The following is a 25,318-nucleotide window of genomic DNA, read 5'->3' as shown; positions in this document are numbered from 1 at the left end:
AATATGAAATGGGGAGACATTTTTTTTAAACGGTCGGTGGGATGTGTTATGTAGAAAAGTAATTTATCTGAAATGAACTGTACTATTGAAGCTCACGCTGAGTATATAATGTTCGGTTACACCCCAACTTAGACACCCTTTCTTTTATGAGACATCGTCTTACTCGTTGAACAGCGAATTTCTCCTGTATAGCCTGCTGCAACTTCACTTTCGAATCCAATTGCGAAAAATATCGAATTCGAGGGAGTGTGTATCCCAACCGTTTCAAGCGGTTGATAGCACAACGTATAGATTCTCCAACCCAATTGCCAACCTCACCTACCCGTGATGAGTTCATGTTCTTTAGCAGGAGAGCCTCTAGCGACCCTAGGGTGTGGGGGCGAGATGGCCTAGTAGCAGGGGCTGAAACTGTTATTCCTTTTATAATATAATTCTTTGCAAAACTATTAATTTTGGAATTTTAATATATTTGGATCAATATAAAAATTATTTTCGGATTTTTATTTTTTGAGCCCGATAGAACTAGTTAAACTCGGACTTTTAAAAATAAAAGTCCGGAAATAAAAGTTAAATCCGTACTTTTATTTTTTAAGGCCAAAATAAGAGTCCGACTTGATAATAAAGAAACGACTTTCCGAAATAAAAAAAATTTTAATTCGGATAACCCGTTTCTTTGTTATCAAGCCGGGCTCTTATTTTGGCCTTAAAAAATAAAAGTCCGGATTTAACTTTTACTTCCGGACTTTTATTTTTAAAAGTCCGAGTTTAACTAGTTCTATCGGATTCAAAAAATAAAAATACATATTTAACTTTTATATGTGGACTTTTATGGAAAAAGTTCGAAAAATAAAAGGGATGCATGATTCGACATGATATTGCTATAGGGATACCTGAGAACTCAAACATTTTCACCTAGGACAATATTTTGACCACGACCTTTTCGAATCAGAAAAAAAAATTATAATTATTTTCCGTCCCTGCCTAGAATCTTCAATATCGCCATATTAAAGCGCTTCCGAAATGGAGGGGCTTATAGCTTAATGGTGCTTGTTACCGCAACGTACAAGATCTATGTATGTATATCCCGAAACTTTCGGCGAGTGCCTTTATCGCTGCAATAACAAAAACAAAAAGAACTCCGACAGATAAAAATTCAAATACAACAACGTTTTCGGCAAACTCACATCCCTATTTTACATTTATTTATATTTAATGACTTAATTAAATTTTGATCTATTTTAGGGCGCATAACAAGCAGCAGCGACGATTTAGATGACGATTCTGTGCAAGGTAAGCCTAATTTTGAGAACTTCAATTTGTTCTCGACTGAATGATGCAGCTGATGAGGCGTGGCACTTCTACACACACATACAAAAATCTAAATAAAAAAACATGTAATTTTTATATTTCAATAATATAATATTGCAGTCCAATTTTAGTTAGCTAATAGTTAATGTACTTACACAAATAATCACGTGATCAGTACAAATTATTGCTGTCATTGCGTAATTTGTTCTTTTTTTAATTTTATTAATTGGCGTTATAAAGGCAAGGCACTCAACAAATGTAGCAGTAAAAATAAATAAAGAAAAAAATTTTAATTTGTGTGTACAGAAAATATTTGCGCGCCATTAGATTTGCCAAATGAACTTAAATCAGGAAACTCTGCAGGAAGCATATTTAAATGCAAACTAACAGAAATTTTGATAGAAATTGTTCTTATTTTCTTAGATTTGTTTGTTAGTTTAGCGTTTATGAAAATTCCTTATTTAATTTTTAAGTGTAGACAAATAGTTTGGTGCTAGTTAAGTGAACCATCAGTGCCAAGCGCTATTAACAAAAAAGTGAAAATCGAAATCATATTTAAGACTAAAGTTTAGGGAGTAATATATACATAAATTTTTAAATCTCTAATTTAGCTAGATACTATATATGTATGTAGCTTCAAAAGCATTTATGATATTCAACAAAAAAGTGTGAAAAAAATGTGTAAATTGTTAAGATTTATAGATGCTTTGTGTTGATGAAGTCTCAGTACACTGTCAGTCTATTTTTTTTTTTATCCTGCCAAGTACAGTTTTTAGCCATAATAGAAATTTTTGCATAACGATCCTTTTATGTTACGAACACTATCCAACATAAAAATCACTTAGGCCCATATTAGGGTTTACAACTCAACTCTATTTCAGTTGAATCTTTGCAATTTGGTATTTTATATTACTACTATAACTGCCAAAAAAACTGAGTTTAAGGCCCGGTTTTTCAGTACAAGTTCAACCCCGTTTGTCAGTTAAACTACGCTTAAACTTATTCTGCAGTTTTTCAGTCTACTTTAATTGAAGTTTAAGCTGAGCTTAAGCGACCGATCTGGCAGAGTTGAACTCTAGTTAACCTATCGGTAATTTGCGTTCGTTCGAAATGGCGTCATGTATACCCAGCAAGCATTTGGGCTTGAGTACCATTAGAGCTCATGTTGATAACTAGCATACTTCTAAAATCTCAAGAGTTGTTTCGAAACAGTGGCTCAACTTGAGAATCATAGCGTACTCAGCAAAAGCGGGAATTTTTTATAAAGCGAAAAATGCTATTACTTAAATTGGAAAAATGATAGTTCCCAACTTGTGGTTCTTTAATTGGTCTCAACTGTAAGTATTTTCACGAAAATAAAATATATATAATTTATTTTTGATTAATTACGCTTCATTACTATCAATCAGGTTTTTATTTCTCACAATAAATTGCTGTTGACTTTGGTCGTACCACATTGGAGTTTTTTTTTTTTCAACTTCACCTCAACTCGATATCCAATGTAGGGCATCAACTGGACAAATGCGTTGAATATTCATTTGAGAACTGTACATTTCTTAAAGTCTCTCAAAGGCTGGATAATAATTTGACAAAATTTCTCAAAGGTTATATGTGACCCGGCCTTTGAAAAGGTGGCTTATGACTTAAAAAAAAAAAAAAATTACTACTACTAAGAAACTGAAGAAATGCATCGTTTATCTTTAACAGCTGTTTCTCGCAATTTCTGTTTTGAGTCATAAGCCACCTTTTCATAGGCCGGGTCACATATAGTGAGTGGATAATGAAGTTGGATATCAACTTGAGAACTATCTGGTTTAAGAATAACTAGATAATGATGTTGGATATCACCTCCGGAACTAGATATATATTTCGCTAGACAAATATCTTTTAAATGTTTGTTGGGTGAACAAAATCCAGCTGTTGTATAATAAAAAACCAATGTTGCCGTACAAAAAAGCCTACCCCAAAATCGGCCTAAACTGTGACTGAAAAACTGCTCAGTAGTTTAACTGGAGTTTAAATTTGACTAGAGTTTAAGCAAACTTAGTTTAAGCTTAGCTTAATAAACTACTGAGAAAACCGGGCCAAAGTCGCATAATCTAACAACATTTCGTGGCATTACCGTTTACAACCCTTTCCAAGTGTGATTTTATGTCAAAATCTGAAAACTGGTTTCTAGCAGTTGTACCAATAATTTTCGCAGTTCTTTGAAAAAAAAAAATATTAGAATAAATGGAAAGTGATAAGTAAACCGTTCAAAATTTTGTTTAAACTGTTATTTTAATCTGCAGTTTTTGCACACATTGCACAACGAAGCATCAATAAGAAAAACTTGTTGACCTTTGGATCGAAATCCAGAAGTTGGGCTTTGACTCACATTGCAAAAATATGCTCAATAACATCTTAAAAACGACTGATATCGTTATTGTTATTGTTGTTGTAGCGATAAAGACACTCCTCGAACGCCTTGGGGAGTGCTATCGATGTTGATGGTCCTTTGCCGGATGCAGATTCGGTACGTTCCGGTACCAGGCCCGACCATCTCGGGAACGACTGATATCGTAGGTTGAGCTAGCCCGACATTGAAATCACTTCCACGACTTTTTCGATAGCTGCCGCCAGCAAGGAAGCAGATTTGAGCATAATTCTAATAAAGGAGGTACAGCCGTTCCTCGAACATGTTTGTGTCCCTTTCTTAACCGATAGTAACTTACGAATCTGCAAAAAAACATGTTTAAGAACTCGCAGCATATCAATTTTAGCACTAACAGTTTTGAATATAAAAAATCTCTTTCGCAAATGTTTTATTTTCGCCACAAATTTACCAGCTGTTGATTTAATTGTCAAATTATCACTTTTGTGGGTTGACGACACCAATTCAACTTCAACTGAAATTAGTTGTAATTAGTAATGCTAGAAAGGAATTGAGTTGTTTTTAAGTTGAGTTCTTTTACAATCCAACTAAGTTGTGGTTGTTGTTGTTGTTGTTGTTGTATAGACGATAAAGACACTCCCCGAAAGTTTTTGGAAGTGTTATCGATGTTGATGGTCCTTTGCCGGATACAGATCCGGTATGTTCCGGTAACAAAGCACCATAAAGGTACTAGCCCGACCATCTCGGGAACGATTATTACGACCATCCCGCCATCCACGCGGTAGTGCTATGAGGAACTTGGGGTCGCCAGAGCTTCGCCTGCTAAACATGTGTATGAAACATTCATATTCGTAACAGGATTCCCCCGCGTAGGTGAGGTTGACAATTGGTTTGCGGAAGCTTTAAAACTATAAAGCTTTGTATTGCGCTTATCAACCCCTTGAATCCCCAATCCAACTAAGTCGAGTTGTTAACCGTAATAGAGGCATTACACTTGTTCATATTAATTGTAATTTACGCACAAATTTTCTATAAATTATGTACATATTTTCGTTTAAACGGTTAAGCGCCAATTAAGTAAGTAAGTAATATACGTACAGAGCGTTGTTTATAGTATTCTACTTTTCAATATTTATTTGTAATTAGGCAAATAATACATTGAGAAAAAAGGCATCGAATTCGATACACATCACAGTGCAACGTAACATTAGCATTAGTTAACAATTTTAAAATAGCGGAATCCAATTCACTGGAAGGGCCCTAGAGGGACCTATATACATGATTTTTGACGACTCCGAACGGCAGCTGTAAAGCCGATAAATTCTCACTGCGAAGCTTTTCATGGCAGAAAAACACATGGAGTGTTTGCCAAACCTCTGCCGAGAGGCGACCCCGCTTAGGAAACCTTTTATCCAATTGAAAAATTTCTTAACAAGTTTTGATGTTGCTTTGCCAGGGAACCCAGGACCTTCGGCGTGGTAGGCGAAGCATAATACCATCACAGCACGAAATGCCGTGTAATAGAAAAATCCTGAGTTAAAGGCCTGCAAAAGGCAAGAAGGCATTTAATCAGTTTGAAAAATTCTATCCGTTTTATTCTTCTATTTTAGATGTATGATTCTATCATGACCAAAAGTTTAAAAAAGCGGATCTGGTATTGCGACACATGCATTCCTATGATCTTTAACGTACGTTCAGTACGAATACGCTCCCAAATTCAATGGGTTGATAAGCGCAACCGAGCATCTTGTTCTTGTTGTTTCGTTGGTTCCTCAGTAGGAGTGCCCTGCGTGAACGACGGAAGTGCTTAGCTACAGAAGTTTTACACGCTCTCTCTACATTGAGATACCTTGCAGCAGTCATCACCAGATTTAACACTGTAACTGTGTTGATAAGGGTACTATCATCGTAGTGATGGTGTGGTGTGGTCTCTAATTAACGAGCAACGGGCAAGACATATGCACGTATATTTTTTAACACTAACAAGTAAGGAAGGCTAAGTTCGCGTGTAACCGAACATTACATACTCAGCTGAGAGCTTTGGAGAGAAATGCTGGAGGTGTATGTTGACATAATTTACTTATATGCTGTAAAGATATTAAACTTTTTGTTAAAATTTGACTTAATTTTTTTTTTTTTTAGTGGGCGTCGTCATCCGATTTTGCTAATTTTTATTTAGAACGCATACAGTAATAGGAGTAACATTCATGCCAAATTTCATCATGATATCTTCAACGACTGCGAAATTACAGCGTGCAAAACTTTTAAATTACCTTCTTTTAAAAGTGGGCGGTGCTACGCCCATTCTCCAAAATTTTACTAATTTACCATTCTGCGTCATAAGTTCAACCCACCTACCAAGTTTCATCGCTTTATCCGTCTTTGGTAATGAATTATCACACTTTTTCCGTTCTTCGAAATGTTCGATATCGAAAAAGTGGGCGGGGTTATAGTCCTATTTCGTTAATTTTAAATAGCGATCTGAGATGAGGTTTCTAATGTTTTGTTTTTTTTACAGCTGTAATTTACGTTTGTTCATTTGACTGTTGATTTTAAAAGTTTCTGAATATTCTAAGTAAAAGTTTCGAAATTGCTATTAATTTTTTAAATACTTTCGAATTTTGGAATTTTTTCAAAAACGGTTTTAGCATTGGTTTCAATATCTTTCTCATACAATTATTTCGGGTTTTTCGATTTTTAAACACTTCTCGAACTTTCGAATTTTTTCGAAATATTTTTAAAATCTGTTTGCATAGCTTTTGTTATACAATTAATTAAAAATGTTCTTAAATGCGCCGTTAAAGAAACTTTTTCGAGCTTTTGGCCTTCGCAGAACTTGCCACGACCCTCCTTATATTTGTTGCGCTCGTATTTTCATTTTATTTTCATTGTAAAGTCTATCGAATTCACAAATAAAGGAGTGAAGATTTCTGGGTAGCAAAGAACTCAAGTGTGAGTGTCCCAAAAATCACAGATTTGAGCATAGTGAAGGCATTGCAGACGCATATGAATTGGATACGGTACGATACTAAATACCGACTTATGGCACAATCTCCTTCTTCTGAAGGATTCGTTTTGTTTTTTCAAATTTTTTTATAAAACTTCTTTATTAGGTTTTTTTAGTAACTAAATTTTTTATTATGATGTTAATTTTGAATTCTTCCACTGCACATTGTGGTATATTTGAAATATGTTGACACCGAAAATAAATCCGGAGAGCAATTAGAAAAACGATGCAAATTTATAGTTTTCCGTGCAATGCTCAATTTACACTTTTTGTCACACATATGTATGTATGTATGTACCTTAGGGTGTGCCGATTTGTATGGACGAAAGTTAACCGATATCGCGATATCGATTTTTCAATAGGATTTGGGCTCAGGAAAAAAAATGTCCACTACGCATACCAAAAAAAATATTTTTCGAGCCTGCGAAATTTCATTTTAAAAATTCTTCTAAATCTCCATAAAAGAAATTTTTTTTCAAAAAACTACATTTACCATCGTTTTTAGCGCATGAATTCACTTGGGACTACGCCAATTAACACGAAAAAAATACATAAAAAATGATTTGGAGCCTTGAAAATGAAAAAAATGCATAAAAAATCGAAAAAATCGATGAAATTTCGCAGGCTCGAAAACTATTTTTTTTTGGGTATGCTTAGTGGAACTTTTTTTCCTGAGCCCAAATCCTATCGAAAAATCGATGGCGCGATATCGGTTAATAAATCGACCCATCCTAATGTACATACACACGAGCAAACTAGTATAGGTAGTTATAGGAAATTTTGCTAAAAAAAAAGTTACTTACGTATATATGTAAATCATATATACCTATTTACATATTTAGTTATTTAAAGGAAAAAAGTAGAAGATAAAAGTAATGAAAACAATTCACAAGATTTTTTTTTCATTTTTAGAATATTTATCATAAAAATTTCACGAACGAGTGCCACGCCAAATGTAATCGAATAGCAATTGAAAGCCAAATTGTAAACAAAACGTGAACAAAAATACACAAACAAAACAATATATGTATACACGTACACACAAACTAAAATAGATTAAAAAAGTTGTTTGGAATATTTTGAAGATGTGCTTAACATATGCCGCTAATTGATTATTTATTCAGTTTTTGTTATTGCTAGCTAATTTGGTCAAAACAGAGATAAACATATTATTATGACTACAAACATACATACATTCATACATATGTAAGTGCATATTTATATCTGTCGAAAATGTAAATATGCTTACTACAAGAAATGAAGCCGTTTGAGTTAAGCTCTTTTATAACGTTTTTTTTTGTTTTGTAAATCATGTGATAAATAATTAAAGCTAACAAATTGGCGTATATACTTAATGAACACAATTACCGTTATTGCATTTACTTCCATATGTATTTACATAACACATTTAAACATTAGGGTAGAGCGAAATAAATTTCAAGTTTTGGGTTTTTCTTAGCTTGTCAGTGAAAGCTGCAGTATATGGCTTATTCCACAGTGATGGACGTGCTCTTTTTTCAACTAGTAGTTTCTATTTCTAATTTAGAAACATCTGTTTTCTTGCTAGCAAAAAAATTTATTTATTTTGTAGAAAACAAAACATGCGAGTAAAACAATAGCAATAAAAAATGACTTGAGTTTTTTTCTTTAAGTGAAAAAAAAAACTTTAACGAATTGTATGACGAGAACCATGATTCAATCACAAGAGGTTTGCTCAGCTGACACATTTTTTAACAAGTACAGCAGCCATTTTTCTCCCAAATCGAATTGACATGCGCTAACTGTGTTGTTTCTTTGCGATTTTTCGATAAATATACGAGAAATAGGAAGCAATCAGTTTACAAATATCCGATAATTACTGAGCTGCATAACTCCTTAGAAAATTTTTTTTTTTTTAATTTTATGATGAATTTATTAACTATGCCATGATCTAGTAGTGTGGTTGATTTTTTATGAAAAGTACGGACACCAAGGAATCGTGCACTTTCGTAAACCTACGAACATACGAAACCTAAACTAATTCAAAATTCATCGTTCAACTCAGGGGCTGAAACTGTTATTCCTTTTATAATATAATTCCTTGCAAAACTATTAATTTTGGGCTTTAAATATATTTGGAAAAAAAAAATTATTATTCTCCGTCCCTGGTTCAACTCGACTAGTAAATCGATGCACGTAAAGATGTCATTAGTTAATAATGGAGATGCAATAACGAAATGTTCTCATTGAGCATGTTAACTTATTCATTCCCGTATGTTCGGAACATTCGTCTCCATTTAAGAATTTAGGGAATCGGTTTGTATTTGAAATATTATGTATACACTTATTTGATATATTCGGACCTCGTGAGGTAGTATCAAATGAACGTATTCCGAATATTCTAAATTAACGGTTTATCCGGAACACTTCCATGAATACTTAACGGTAAAGAGCTTTCCGAAAATTCAGAACAAAAAGGTGAATACTCCCTGTGTAGCAGGACCGCACAAAAGCTTAACTTTTTTGTCAAAGTCAAGGTAGGAATATAAAGTTCTAAGACAATAAGCCATTTTCTTTTATTTTATTTTTGTCAGTTCATGTCGGCTGCCTGTTCAAAATCGTCCTATATCAAAATATTTATCAAAAATTTCCCATTTCAGGATTCGTCCCTCTTATATAGTGTAAGGCCCTTGCTGCTATGGCTTTATAGCTTTATTATAATTTTATCTTTTCAATAAAAGATAAAATTAATAACACCCGCTTATGTCAAAATGCATTGAACTTATGTTTAGATAGGGAGTTTTTGAAACAAATTTTGAGATAGTGCATTTTTGAATAAAATTCTAACGTACGGTATTCTTCAAACAAAATCTGAAAGAAACACCAAACCAACATAACTCTTTATCAATTCAAGAAATATGGAAAATTAATTATTTTATATATTATATGAATTTTTGGGGGAAACCTGTTGGCATTAAAAAAATTTTGTATCACTACTAACATACTACTAAAGGTACTTTTCTACTACATTTTTCGCTGAAGGGGATTGAGTTATTCCCCGTTTTCCTTACTTCATAAAAGCAACCCGTCCAGATATTTAAATTTAGGAGTGTCAAAGCTCTGTTATCATTGGAGAACAAACCTCTAGTAATTGAATCATGGACGAGAACCACGTAGACCAATTTGGAAAATAATTTTCGAAACAATTCAGAACGTCGAAAAAATTAAGTTCGTGAAAATTTCCAAACTTTTATTTAGAATTCAATTTCTGTGCATTGAAAGCCCCTTAATCTACTCACGCATTGGAGAAAATATAGAGCTTCTTTATACCAAGGCATCGGTGCAGTTCAGCAACGTAACATCAAACCCCAAAAGAATTAAACAAGGACTGCATATGCCTGCATTTGTTTTTTGTATTTCGCTCGACTCTGTTCGTGTGTCAAATTTAAAAAGAAAAAAACTTTATTTTTTAAATACTTTAAATGCTCGCGATTCATACACAAGTTAAAGAAAAGAACACGCATTCTTGTTAGTCCCCCAAAAATATAAGATAAAATATGTTTGTTTGCTAATTTTCTGCTCCTCACATGTTTTCGATATTTATAAGTTTTTGTTTTTTTAAAAGTTCGTTTTATAAACACCCATTTATTTTACTGTTAATATTTATATGCTACATACATTTTTTGTTAAGTTGAATTTTTACATTATAATAAACTTTCCTTTCAATTCGTTTTTTCTTTGTACGTGTATTTAATGGTAACAACGAATTTGCTTAATCCTTTCCGGTGTTGTAAGTTCGGTTATTGTTATTTTTGTTATATATTTTTTTTTTTGTTTCTTTCATTTGCTTGTTTATTTATTTTTGAAAAGTTTTATTTAGTTCGATTGTTTAAATGTTTACTTCATTTATTTTTTAAGTTAATTTCTTTTCAAATATAACTACTATATTCACTACTTAGCATGTATGTAGTTCGTAAACTTTTTTATCAACTAAAACAATTTTTTTAACTAAAAATTAAAAAGAAATGAAAAAATTAAATAAATATCAAAAGTTAATAAACAAAATTTTTGTCGCAAAATAATATAAGAACTTGGGTTTTTAGTAAAAAAGTCTAAAAGAAAAAAAAAATATAAAAAAAATACAGTTTGCTAAACAATAAAAAAAATTTATGAATTTACAATTCACAAAACAATTTTTTTCATTTATAATTTTATAATAATAAATTTTGCTCAAAACCAAAAAAACTATTCAAACAAGGCGAATCCATATCAGTGGTGGCAAAGCGAATTCAACCAATTCGCCGTGCATAAGTATGTCAAGTCAAAAGAAAATTTTAGTTGATTTCGATTAACTGACATATTAAAGTACAAGGCGCTGTATGGAAAATAATCAAGAAGAAGCAATCAGCTGTTGGCATAACAACACCTGCTACTGAATTCGCCTTGATTCAAACATTGAACCGCAAATTGCGAAATTTGTAAGTTATTGTTCTCTTTTTTTTGTCGAAAATTGAATAGTTATGTGCATGATAAAAACATCTACAAGGTATAACTGTTCCTGACATTATTGAAAATAATTTCAAATTTCTCAATTGCGTACACATACATATTTTTTTTCTCAAACATAAATAAATTTGAATGTCCAAGCAAACATTCGGAGTCAAAAAAGAGTCAGAAAGGAGTCGTAATTTACATCGTTTACGCTCATTATGGGCTTATTCAGGAGTCCGGAATTATTGTATTTCCCTTCTTCCAATAGTCGTCCGATGTGCGCCATTTTTCATGCATTATATGAGCCTAAAAAGGAGTCCGATCAGACTGCCATTACGCTCATAAACAGCTCATAATTTGCTTCTTATATGACTCTTTTCGGAGTTATCTATATGCTTTATATTAGGGATTAGGATTGTCCAGATCAGGGTGGATTTTCGACGCATGGCATTAAAAATGGGGAAGCATATCCTCAGTATTGATCGGAAAACAGGAATTTCGAAAGAAACCCATAAAAGTAGGGCATATCGACGTCAACTCTAAATAAATATATGCAGGCCTCGATAGGCGAAGCAGGACATACCACGGAGGCAGTTTTGTGATTACAATGAAAAATCACGAAATACTTACATACATACATTGTTGATAAGCTGATCTTTACGGAGATGATAACATTGCATCCATGCTAATTTATATCGGCAACAGCAAGACACTTTGTAAATTATAATTTTATTCAAATTGAATATGAAAGATAAGTTTTTTTCAAAATCAAATTTGAACATTTGTTCCAAAGTTGCCTTGTTTGTTGAATACAGGCATACAGCTTTCAATTTCCATCATATCGGAGTCATAAAAGGTCATATTTCTTAGGCTCACATTTTTCACATATTTGGAACTCATATCGCATTCCTAAATTATAAGCGCTCCGAGAATGTTTGAGGGGGTTTTACTTTCTTTATTTTATTTTTTTACTTTCTTTTGTTCTGAAATTAATTTAAAAAAATTTATATTGCGCAAAAACTTCAAAAAAAAAAAAAAAAAAAAATCACAGCCGACCAGAAGAGAGAACGGTTTTACTTCGTTAGTGTTTTATCATGGTTATGTGTATTTAATAAGTATGTATCAGTGAATAACGACATACAATCGAAGGAAGGTAATTGCTCGTGTAATTTTTTTTTTATATTTGTTAGATAAGAAAAAATTTAAATATAAAGTGCAAGGTTTCTTCTTTTTTATTTATTTAATTGTTTTAGTTAGTTAAATGGCATTACTGCTGCAGCCTACTATATATCTATATATGTATTTATCATGTACGTACATTTTATGAACATACAACAATTTGAAAACCAAAAAATTTTAAATACATACTTGAAATTGCCTGAGTCTAAATCTTTACCAACACACTTCTGCTTTAAGTGGCATTTAAATTTTTTTTTTTATGAATTCAAATGTGCAAAGGAAAAACACTTTTTTTGTTGAAATGCGATTTTTTACTTGTGTCCCACGAATAGCCGAGAATCTCCAATACTTACGGACGTTAAAGTTTCCAACTCTCATGAACCCAACTTTCACCGGATTGGATTAAAATCAAATCAGTTATAATAAATTAAATGTCTATTAATTTAAATAAATATAAACTTTCTATAATTTTTGCATAAATATATCATAGACTTACAAATATACATACATTAGGGTGGGTAAAATTTATTGTTGAAAATGCACATCCAGTTTCTGAATCTATGGCCAATACTGAGTAATATTGTCCATGGGACCATAGGTCTGAATTTCGAGCCTTCTTAATTTTGTTAGAAAATTTCATATCCCAATCCGAATAGCGGCTCTCATAAATAAAATAAATGAAAATAAATGTCAAATTCGGATTGGGATTGGGATATAAAATTTTCTCACAAAATTAGGGAGGCTCGAAATTCATTTCAGACCTATGGTCCCATGGACAATATTACTCAGTATGACTCATAGATTCAGAAACTGGATGTGCACCTGAAGTTTTTTTCCCCCATTTTTCCCCATACAATTTGAACCGCCCTAACATACATACTAGTTATTGACATGCCACGTTAAAAAATGTCTTCGAATTATGAATGCAATAATAAAAACCGCTGAGAAAATCATATGTAGATTATACGGGTTTATTATTAGAGATTCAGCATAAATTGCTTAAGTTATTATTTTAATATTGATTTAAATAAAAAAAAAAAAATTAAAAAGTGAATTTGCTTATTCATGTATTGATAATATATTTCACTTGATTGCTGCAATAAATTTTATAAATTATAACCATTTGTTTCATTTCATGGTTTCGCGTATCATTTTATCATATTGCTTTAATTACGTCCATATAAAAGATAGTTTCGAAAAAAAAATCATTTTTGGCCCCTTTTAAAGGAGAGACAACATGACATACAAAATAGTAAAACATTCCCAAAAAAAAAAAAGAAGAAAAAAAAAATGTATTAAAAAATCACAAAATATATAATAAAAAAAGTATATTTTTAAACCAAAATTTAAAGCAAAAGAAAAACCCGAAGTATTTTTTGTTGGTTTTTTGGCGTTTATTTTGTTAAATATGTTTGTAAATTTTCGAGATCGAGGCCATACAATATTAAATAACACACAAACTTTTTTTATTTATATGCGTCGACCTGGTACATCCAACGATTCCTGAAGATGACTTCTAATTGAAGTCGAAATATCGATAAATAAAACGACAATATATAACGCATATAAATAAAAAACTTTTGTGTGTTATTTAATATTGTATGGCCTCGAGCTCGAAAATTTACAAACATTTGTAAAACACGAAGAAAAAAAAAAATTAAATGGAACAAAATAAAATTGAAGTATAATGTAAATGATGTATGTATATTGGAACGATTTCCCGTCATCCCTTGTCAATATGATCAATCGTTCCAATATACATCAATCATCCATCCTTTCGGAAAATCAACAAAACAAAACGAATAAAATTTAATATTATAATAATCTATTAAATTATTCAATTTTGAGAGCTCAAGGCCACGCATAAATAAAAACCAAATATTTTATGTTTCAATAAATATATTTGTTTAATAATTGATCGATATTTCGACCTCAATCTGAGATCATCTACAGGACCAGGTCGATCAGGCACAGCCAAGAGTTCTTGAAGATGATCTCAGATTGAGGTCGAAATATCGATCAATTATTAAACAAATATATTTATTAAAACATATACAATATTTGGTTTTTATTTATGCGTGGCCTTGAGCTCGCAAAATTGAATAATTTAACTATTGAAGGCCGAGAAACAACAAATAAATAATCTATTAAGCAAAAAATTTTACAAAAACTTCAAAAAAAAAAAAAAAAAATACAACGAAAATAAAATTTTAAAATAAATCAAACATTTTCAAATATATCTAAATAATGTTCCTTCATTGACATTTTGAAAAATAAGGTAATAAATAGTATCAATCAAAAGAGCAGCCTTTAATGAAACTCGAGATATATGCATCTAAAAATTTTACAAAAATCTACCAATAAAAAAATTTAAGAAGAAAAACCACAAAAAAATTTGAAAATGTGTGTAAATTAAATAGTCTTATTTGAAATTTACAATTAACTAGAAATGTCGCAGAAAATTTAACAAAAAACATATCTAAGGTTTTAAAATAAAATTAAAAGCATACAAAATCATTGGCTATTGCTTTGTATTTATCTGAATAGAACAAAGAAGACCAGTTCTTAAAATGAACAGCTAACAACAAATCCAAAAGAATTACTCAATGCAAAGAAGGCAATTGGGCAACGTTGCACAACAACAAAGGCATGGCTTTGGTTGAGTGTGTTTACCAACAGTTCATTCATCGCAGCAGTGCGGGTCCGAAACCCACTAACGAGATAAAAGCCTTTGACGTAATTTACAAGGTATAATCGAAACAGCTGTCGCCTTTTCCCTCTCGATAAAACGTTGTTTTAATTTTTTCGCAATTAATTAATAAATGAATAATAAAATTATGTTTACTAATCCTGAGGATGACTTCAGAGTGAAGTCGAAATATCGATCGAATAACAGTATAATATAAAAACAAACATCGTGTAATTAAAAATAAAATAAAACAATTGTTTTTGTTTTATCGGCCTATTGAGCTCAAGGCCAGAACAATAATTTTTGTAATGATTATTGTTTTTTTAATTTTTCTATAATTGAAAAATTTTATTTTGTTTTTGGAATAGTAAGTAGAAAATTTTTCAGACAACCTGCCATAGCTGCGCAGATAGATCCATTTCGAAGGGTGCTAAGCCTTCATCATCAGTACGCTTCGAAATGGATCTATATGCGCAGCTATGGCAGGTTGTCTGAAAAATTTTCTATTTACTATTCCAGAAACAAAATAAAATTTTTCAATTATAGAAAAATTAAAAAAACAATAATCATTACAAAAAATTATTGTTCTGGCCTTGAGCTCCTTTCGAACCTTGAATAAAATAAAAAATAAAAAAAATGAAAAACAATTTAAATAAAATTTTAGAAAAGAAAGATTAATTTTATTTAGTATATAATTAAAAAAAATAATACCTTATTATTTTTGAAATAATTAAGCTATAAAAAAAGAATATGTCAAACAAATTTAAAAAAATCAGAATTTCGAAACAATTTAAGAAAATAATATAAAATTAAAGTGGGGTATGATTTAAAAAATAGCTTTAATTTTAAAGATGGTAAAAAAAATAATAATAAAAGTCAACCTAAAATGCAACTAATCTATACACAAAAAAATGCATTAGCTAAAGGTACAAAATAAAAATTTTTTCTTGCCTACACTTCCGATGAAATAATTTTGCTTTGTTGCTTAAAAAGAACAGAAGAAATTTAGAATATACTGTACACACACACATTTCACAGTTCAAAGCTAAAATGCAAAAAAATTAATAAAATACAAAAACAATAAAATAAATTGAAAGTAAATAAAATGAAACAGAAATTAAATATTAAAAATCAAAAAATTTAAAGAATTCAAAAAATTTAACATAAAAAGAATTACATAAACAATAGTTACAAAGATAAAATGAAAGTTTTCACAATATGTAATAAAAAAATATTTAAACAACGTGACATCAGGACGGACACGGCGACAGCTGTTTCGATTATACCTTGTAAATATCTTCAAAGCCTTTTCTCCCGGGAGTGGGGTTTGAATCCGCACTCCTAATAATAAAGAAAACAAAAAAGAAAAAAACAAAAAAAAAAAAAGCAGGGAAAGAAAACAAACAAAACATTCGAAATAGCACAGATCTACAAATTTTCAATTCAAAAAATTAATATTGAATTAAACCAGTTTTTATATTTTAAATAATCATACAGCAACCCAGATGCTCCCATGTTCTCATTCACTTCCATTCAAATGAAGTAATATACATATATACAATTTACATAAAATTTAAAAACTGATGTCAATTCCAGGTAAGAATATTGATTTAAGTTCCAGCTCTTTCTAAGTCCTAAGCTACTTTTTTTTATATAAAGTAATATTTGTATTTTCTAAGCCAACAAGCGATCATCATTTAGTCTGAGTATGTGTTGCTGCCTATAAGAGTGTGTTGGCATGAAGATTTCTTAACTCAGCGCAATTTCATTAGTACTGTACTCTTGTAATTAATAAACTAATTTCATTTATATGCATTTATATGCAAGGTGGCACAAAAATCATATTACGACGCTATGCGATATTGACTTTGAAATTTTATTGTGTTTCAAAATTTATTGACGCTGTGAGGAATTTCAGTCGGTGTTAGTAGAGGTAGAGTAGAGTAGAGTAGAGTTATGTGGTATGTTTGCTGGCTCAAGCAGCAGGCATTATATATGCGTAAGTATCCGAATTTTATTCTATAAGTTTTGTTGTGAGTTTGGCTTGAAACTCGCCACCTATAAATCATTTCCAATAAGAACACAAGCCATACATTCGATCGACCATCATAATTTGATGACAAATACGACAAGTTTATTATGGTGTAACAAAGTCCTAGAACACTTTTAGTTTCACCAGGGTTGAACCGAAGAGTCATGAGTGTTACAGTTTTTGGTTTCACATTGCAAATGAAGAGATGGTCGGTTTCATGTAGGGAAACAAGATTTGCAAGACATACATTGCGTATGTATGTTTAACCTATGACAGTATTCAGCTCGAAGCTGTGCCAGAGTGACGCGCGTCTTCCTGAGAAATCTGATATGCTCTACTTGGAGTTTTTGGTATTGGACACTAAAAACAGGGTCTGTCCAGCTTTTATTCCCATAAAACTTTACCAACTCATCATGGATGAGGCTGAGCATCTTTTAATACTTTTGTAAGGTTCAAACGGCTAATTATGATATAGTGCCAATAAATTTGCACTATCAATATCCCCCCATTGCTTACGTGGCGCCATGAACGTAACATCTTTCCAAGAAAATTTTTTATTGGAACCTGCCTATGGAAGCAGACGAAGAGGGCATCCTCCACTCTGCTGGAGGAACCAGGTGGAAAACGATTTAAACTCCCTTGGTGTGACCAATTGGCGCCGGTTGGCGGAGCGAAGGAGCGACTGGCGCGCCTTGTTGGACGGCCATAACCGTTTAGACGGTTAAGCGCCAATTAAGTAAGTAACTTATACTGTTACAAAATCAACGTCAAGTCTCCTATTACTTTTCATTCAAAAGCGAGGTTCTCAAAAACATTGATCATTTTTGCATAATCCCAAGAATGGCCGCTATAAAAGCTTTGAACAAATATATTGGCTGCTGAATGGAATATCACCATATCTCAGTTGCCAGTTCGAAAACAGTCTATCGCAGAATATTTATCAAAAACGTCCAATATCAGGATTTGTTTTAAAACGCGCTATCTCGGAATTCGGCTGTTGAAACACTCATCTAACGTCAAAGTGTATTAAAGTGAAGTAATTGACCGCCAGACGGGCAAGAAAGGTGCATTTAGGCCTGCATTCGGGAAAGGCTGAGCGACTAGTCACACCCCGAAATATGGTTATCCGCAGTAGAGGCGTAAGGAAATAGAAATAAAGAAACTGAGAAATTATAAAATCGGTTAGAATTCCCATACGAGTAGGAGTACTTGTTCTAATGTACCCATATGCGAACAAAGAAAACTTCTCCGTCATAACCAGTAGGGATACAAATTGTACGTGTCGAACAGTACCCGTAAGGGCATAAAGGAGAGTAGAATAAGGATTTGACCGGCAGTATCCGTAGGGATATAAAGAACACCATTTCGACGACACTAACCATGCAGGCATAAACACATCGAATTGGTCTCTCCATAGGACTTGCTCAAACTCATATAAAGAGAACAAAACTTCTGGCTGAAATATGCGACTATATCTTGTTTTGCGATTCATCGCGAAGTTGCCATAGACTAATCGAATTTTGCAGGTTGAAAACTGTGCAAATGAAAAGAAAGGAGAAAAGTTTTTGTGCCACCTTGTTCAAATAAGTGCTTAAGTATTCATTAAAAATTATATTCTTAACATTACAAATTAAAAAAAAATTGTATTAAATAACTTCGAAGGTGACAATGAAACATCTAAACCAAGAAAGATATTTTCATAAAAAACTACATACATACATACTATGTACATTTATTATTTCATAACTTCGATGCATTATATATGTATTTTCAGACCATACTTTACCATAAAAAAATATAACTTAAACGTTCGAGTGGAAGATCACCTTATCTCTATATCTATTGTTTCAAAAACAATATCTTGACATATGCAATTTCAACAAGTTTTCGAGACAATTCTCAAACGGATATGTAAAATAAAAAGAGCTTTTTTAGCCGGTAGCCGAGATAGGGTGATTTTTAACGACATCGTCGGTATTTAAAAATATATGTATGCAACTATCTTGAGTGTCCCTACAAAACGCCAGCCCTAGCTTCTATCTTGCATAACCATCGCCATCGGCTTCCTTTCATTTAAAATTTTTAGCTTTGAATCATTTGCTTTTTACATAAAATATAAAAATGCTTTCATTTATACATATTTCATTGAAAAAAAGGCAAAGTTTTCAAACGCATTTTCGCTAATAGATATGTAGATTATGATGATCGTAAGTTCTAGATGTTTTATACATTTATCCAGGCATGTTCGACAGCTATAATCGCAGTGGTATATTAAATAATAGCTCAAATACTTTATGTGACGATTCATCGGGTAGTGATGATGCTAGTGAAAGTCCCATTCATGCACCAGTACAATTTATTTTGGGTGGTGCACCTACATCATCTTTGTTAAAGAACGCTCCGTCTACACCATCGGCAGCGAGTGTCACATCGCGTAATAATTTGGGTGTTACGCATTCAGCTTTGGATTTAGCTTCACTTAATCATATTGGAAATGCTATAAGTAATTCAACGAATGCTATTGGTACGCCTGTGGCAACAACTGTGGCAGCAAATGTAAATACACCTCTTGCAACACCACCACCTTTACCACCGCATAATAATTCACACAATTCTTCGAGTTATATTTTGAATGATAGGTAAAGTTCTTTTGCATTTCACTTTGGTTTGTTTTGTTTAAATCTAAACTTTTGTTGGCTATCGACTTAACTAATATCATTTTTTTCTTTAATTATTAACAAAATATATCAGTGGTTTAGGGTGTGACATATTTTTACTTCCTTTATATAAGGTCGGTTGAATGTTTGTCCGCTTTTCATACAAATCTTGCAATCGATTTTTAAGTAACTTCTCATTGAGCTACAAACGTGAAACTTTACACATAGGTTAGAACACCGTGACAGTGCAACAAAAGGAAGAAAAATCCGTTAGGTGGCGCACGGATCGAAATCATTAGATAAGAATTTGAAAATTTTCAAACTAGCTTTTAAGTGACTTCTCGATGAGCTAGAGACTTGAAATTTCAAACTTAATTCAGACACGGTACAAAAAGTTTCGCTAGGGGGTGCACGCACTGAGATATTTAGAAAAATCAAAAGGAACGGAGGAAATTTTGTGATTGATTTTTATGTAAGTTCTCATTAAGCTACAAGCGTAAAACTTCACACATAAGACACCGTTAAGACACCGAGAAAATGTAATGAATTCATTTTCTCCTCAGCAAAAGAATTGTTCCATTTCCGTTTCTCAAAGAAAATACGAAAAGTAATTCCTTTGTTTTTAGGCTCGAGTGCAGGAATCTTTTTTTTGCAATTAAAAAGACGACTTTGTAAAAATGTAATTTCTGTCCCAGTGCTTTCAAAAGGAATTGGAAATGTTATTGAATTTTTTTAAATTACATTACAAGAAATGCGAAAAGTACTTTCGAACTTCCCATTCCAGTCCTCAAAGAAATTTTGAAAGTAATTGAAAATCTACAAGTTAATTCGTGTTTAAAAACTTACTCCGGTTGACGGATGGTGGATGACTTTTCGGGTCACACTCTCATTATTTTATTAAATTTTTCTTTGAGTGGTAACTGAAGGCATTTGAAAACAACAAGGAATATAAAATCATTATACTTTGCATTTTCCTGTCTAAGTAAGAGCGCCCTCTTTGCTCCTGTGTCAAAGGATCGCGCCATCAATTTTTCGATAGGGTTTGGGCTCAGGAAAAAAAGTTCCACTACGCATACCAAAAAAAAAGAATTTTCGAGCCTGCGAAATTTAATTTTTTTGACCTTTTTCGATCCGGTACGTTCCCGTAACAAGCACCTGAAAGGTACTAGCCCAACCATCTCGTGAACGATTGGGTATGACCACATGAAACCTTCTAGGCAGTAGTTGTATAAAAATTTGGGCCTATGCCACTTGGTATTATGTCATGCCATGTCGGAAGTGGCCGCTTATCTTAATCAAAGTTCTGTTACTTCCCTAATGTCTATGCACGACGTGCTTAGCTAACCAAAAGCGAGCTAGGCTAGGAGCAGACTTTAAGTGGTCAATCTAAAATGCTTTGCATAGCTTTTACCTGTCTGCACAAATTGTTCTTTTCATTCTACTGAACAAAAATATAGCAAAAATTTTAAAAATTTGCTCTATTAGCAAAAAATTTTAAAATTAATAGTTGTTAACGTTTTTATGCGGAGGGGTGACATAAGGTCAACGGCCATAATGTCAATTGAAGTTGTGACCATATGAAATGATTACAACGTCAAATGGATACAATATCAACAACAACGATATTATGACCATCTGATTTTCCAAAATGATCATGATTCTTTTTTTCTCAAGTGGCATAAGATCAATTATTTTTTTTGCACCTCCCACTTACTAAAATGTTTACATCTGTTGAATTACAATTACGTAAAATTTTTACTATAACTTAATTTAAGCAGTGTTTTTGTTCAGTCGAATGAAAAAATTTTTAATTTCAAACTTTACTTTCCCTAGTGTAAGCAGTCTCTGGAAAGAATCGGGACAGGGAGAAGCATACATCTATAATGGGTTCCAGGGCATATGGGAATAGATGGGAATGAAAAAGCAGATGAACTAGCTAAAAAGGGCGTATACCTTGAAGCTTGCTCCGTAGACGTCCCAATTAGATTGGGCGAGATTAAGAGAAGGCGAGAGGTGCACATGCTCGACGAAGCGGGAAAGGCGCGGGGCTGTAAAGTGTCGAAGATTATGTGTAGGTCTTACAACCTAAGATTAACAAACATGCTTCTATCATTAAAAAGAGGGGACTGTAGACTCATGATGGGCATTATGACTGAACACTGCCTTCTAGCGTCACATGCCTTTAAATTAGTCTTGGTCAGTGATAGCAAATGTAGGAAGTGAGGGTTGGAGGAGGAAACGATCGAGCACGTATTGTGCTCATTCCCTGCGCTTGCCAAGCTAAGACTCCAGCTATTAGGAGTGATACAGCTGTCAGATCTAGAAGCAGCAAGTGGCTTAAGTCCTAGAAAGCTTCTAATATTTGCCAAGCGGACGGAGTTATTTTATAACATAGGTCCTGGTTTTTGATAGGGTTTTACAGTTTGTTCGTTAAAATAAACTTCTGGTAACACCGACGGACTCTTTCAGTCTACGTGAGGTCCTCATTGGTCGGCCATTTCAACCTAACCTAATCTTACTTTCCCTATATCTTGATCCCATTCTGAATAGAAAAAAATTTACGCAATAAGGTCGTTTTTGGGATAAGAAGAAACTTGGAATAACACATTTTGTTTTTTTTAAGTGCAAAATCTGATTAAAAGTTGGACCGGTGAGGATATCTTGGCTTGGTGTTAATCTTAAATAAAACTATGCTATTTTTCCCGAAATTGTCATAAAGTCAAACGAAATTTCCCAAATGGATATAAAGTCAATTTAAGAAAGGTCGCAAAAGCTGTTGGCCTTAAGTTGTTGTTGTTGTAGCGATAAGGTTACTCCCCGAAGGCTTTGGGGAGTGTTATCGATGGGATGGGCCTTTGCCGTACACATATCCGGTACGCTCCGGTAACACAGCACCACTAAGGTACTACCTCGACCATCTCGGGAGCGATTTATAATTCCACATTAAACCTTCAGGCCATTCTTCCCTCCCCACCCCTAAGTTCCATGAGGAGCTTCGGGTCGCCAGAGCCTCGTCTGTTAGTGAAACGGGATTCGTCGCTCGAAGGTGAGGTTGACAATTGGGTTGGAGAAGTTAAATATTGCGCTACACAACCCCTTGAATCCCCCTTGACCTCATGGCACTCCACTTTTTAATATACGTAGATGCCAAACAAAATAATTGCCCTTTTGGCCTCTTGAGAATATATGAGCTGACCCTATTACCCCTTCAATATGCTTGTAATTGAAACCAGTTGAAATTTTACGCTGTGACATTTTCCTACAGTCATTCATAACTTAAATTGCCCTTGTGGCCATTTGAAATTGACCTTGAGTGCAGTAGACCTTATGTCACCCTTCCAAGCACTTCTGCATGGCTGTTTTCTTTTAATGAGTCAGCCTTATAATGACACGCCCCACCCGTCCGCTGATTTATTTGTTGTTAATTAAAGTTTTAATTATCATATATAATAAATTTTTATTTCAATCATCTTCATCTTTTGTGTGTTTGATAATTCTACATCTTTCATGAGTTTCATAAGTTTTTTAAAATTGTGATTATTTCGTTTAAAATTGTTAATAATATTTATTTATTATTATTTTTTTTTCATTATCAATTATTTTACTCATTCCGAACATAAACTTCTTAACGACTTATCTTTGATCGTCGTTGCCGTCTCAGTTTATCTGGTGGTGATGACAGTCGTCATAGTCCATCTTCATCTGAACGTTCTATTACGGTGCCGCCACGTTTAAAGAAATTATGTAATGTGTCAACAATGTCAACAACAACAACACCAATAACATCCACAGCAATAATACCAGCACCCATGACACAGCCAACACCGCAGCCAACACCACCACCACCATTACCACCACATCTTGCTGTGGTTAGTACTTTGAATCGTGCACCACTTCCTCCACCTCGAAAATCTGCTCAGAGGTTTGTTCATATTGTTGTTGACTTATCTAAAGAGACAAAATCCAATGCGCCATTAATTGCGCCATCTAACTTTTCTAACTTTGTTATCCTCCAAAATCCCATTGTATTGCACCCCACCATTCCGTTGGGCGCATAAGGGCACACGAATGTTTTTTAAGCGCTTTGCTGCTATGCATGTAAATGCTTTTCGCTTTATGCTTCTCAAATAATAAATCATTATGATCTCTCCCTATAACATTTGAAGAAACGAATGTGACACTGGAAACTCTGTTTTACTCTAATTTGCCAGTTCAATTAATTATTATTTTTTTGTCGTAAAAATGGCACATGAATGCTTTAAACTAGGGATGGTATTGCTCTGAGCCCATGCAACGATAGCACTGGCTTCTATGTGGACAATGGGCTATGAAACGCTCAAACTAAGCAATATCGTGTATCCATGTTGGACAAATTTCCGAAGCAGTAATACTATATTTAAACAGAAAAATAAATCGAGGCAATTTCGATTTAAATTGAGTGGTGTTCATAGAACTCAATTTAGCTTACATAATAGTAATTTCATAGCTGGTTGGCTCATCTCTACAGCAACAACATACCTTTGTTCAGACTGTCAAAATGTGCGTGTTGGCGAATTGAATGGAATAAAAACATAACTAAAAACATAAACTTTGCAATTTTTGTTTGTTGTAAAAAAATGTGTTCAATGTTTTGGTTTCATTTTGAGTTTAAAAATCCCTACTCCAGTGAATGAAAAAAATAAAATCAGCTGATGAGATGAGCCAACCATATAGTTGAGCCATGCGTAACTGACGTTTAAATTTACTCAATAAACACAGTTTACAAGGTTGAATTTGCAGTTTGAAACAATTTATTACAAAATTTTTTTTTCAAATTGGCAATTTATTATATGATAAATTACATAATAAATTGACCAAATGGTATAAATTGCCAATTTGGTGTGTGTTTGTACATAGTATAATACTAATATGAAAGTGAAGAAATATTAAGCTCGTATATTTTCTACAACATAATTATTCGAAGATACTCGTGAATGCAGATATTTGATCCTAAAAGTATGCAGTGTAAATCGCCAGCATATAAATCGGTTTCCCGTCCCTACTGTTAAACGATTTTCAAAAGTTGCCCTTGCTCCCCGCTTCGCTGTTGACCCAATGAATATATTTGAAATCTAAATATTCACTAATTAAACAACTCTAACTTTTTAACCTTAATTTTTTCTTCTGATTTTACAATTTCAGAATGCAAAAAAGCCAAAACTCTACATGAACTTCGGTTCTCTTGTAGTTTTAAAATCTTCGCTGAGAATGTCATAAATATTAATTATTTATTGTGCACTAAATTCCATTATAAAAATGTTAATAACAATTTTGAATTGTGACAATTTTTATCCATAATTTCAAAATCATCAAATCATGAAGTTAATATGTCCTTACACCTTTGCACTTTTCCCAGCTCGGAATATAAACATACAACCTACTTTTTCGCAATTAAGTCAGTATTTTAGTTAGAAAATTGCTGTCCGTAATTACGTGACCACCACTGTAGATGCTAAGCAGAGCTATACAAATTTACAATCAATTGGAATTACAATCGCCCAAACGTAGATTGTAATTCTATTGAGTGTAAATTTGTATATTTGTAGTTATCTCATTGTATTTA

The 25,318-nt window shown here is 32.8% G+C and overlaps 1 protein-coding gene across 12 annotated transcripts in view; it reads left to right on the top strand.

Annotated features, from left to right (window-relative positions):
- Stim (stromal interaction molecule) overlaps window positions 1–25,318 on the top strand; it is a 95,402-nt gene that overhangs the window by 53,670 nt on the left and 16,414 nt on the right. For 7 of the 12 annotated variants that reach the window (XM_067784074.1, XM_067784065.1, XM_067784073.1 and 4 more), the window contains 3 exons: window positions 1,243–1,290; window positions 19,299–19,698; window positions 23,378–23,638. In XM_067784074.1, the coding sequence (XP_067640175.1) occupies window positions 1,243–1,290; window positions 19,299–19,698; window positions 23,378–23,638 (709 nt within the window). Of the gene's footprint in view, window positions 1–1,242; window positions 1,291–7,601; window positions 13,758–19,298; window positions 19,699–23,377; window positions 23,639–24,897; window positions 24,994–25,318 lie in introns of those variants that run through there. The other 5 variants (XM_067784076.1, XM_067784071.1, XM_067784075.1 and 2 more) reach the window with 4 other exon arrangements.

The sequence above is a fragment of the Eurosta solidaginis genome, chromosome 4 (assembly GCF_040869045.1).
Source record: "Eurosta solidaginis isolate ZX-2024a chromosome 4, ASM4086904v1, whole genome shotgun sequence".
In the NCBI taxonomy this organism is placed as follows: Eukaryota; Metazoa; Arthropoda; class Insecta; order Diptera; family Tephritidae; genus Eurosta; species Eurosta solidaginis.
The sequence above is the reverse complement of the archived record's forward strand: the minus strand, read 5'-3'. Positions and strand labels throughout refer to the sequence as shown.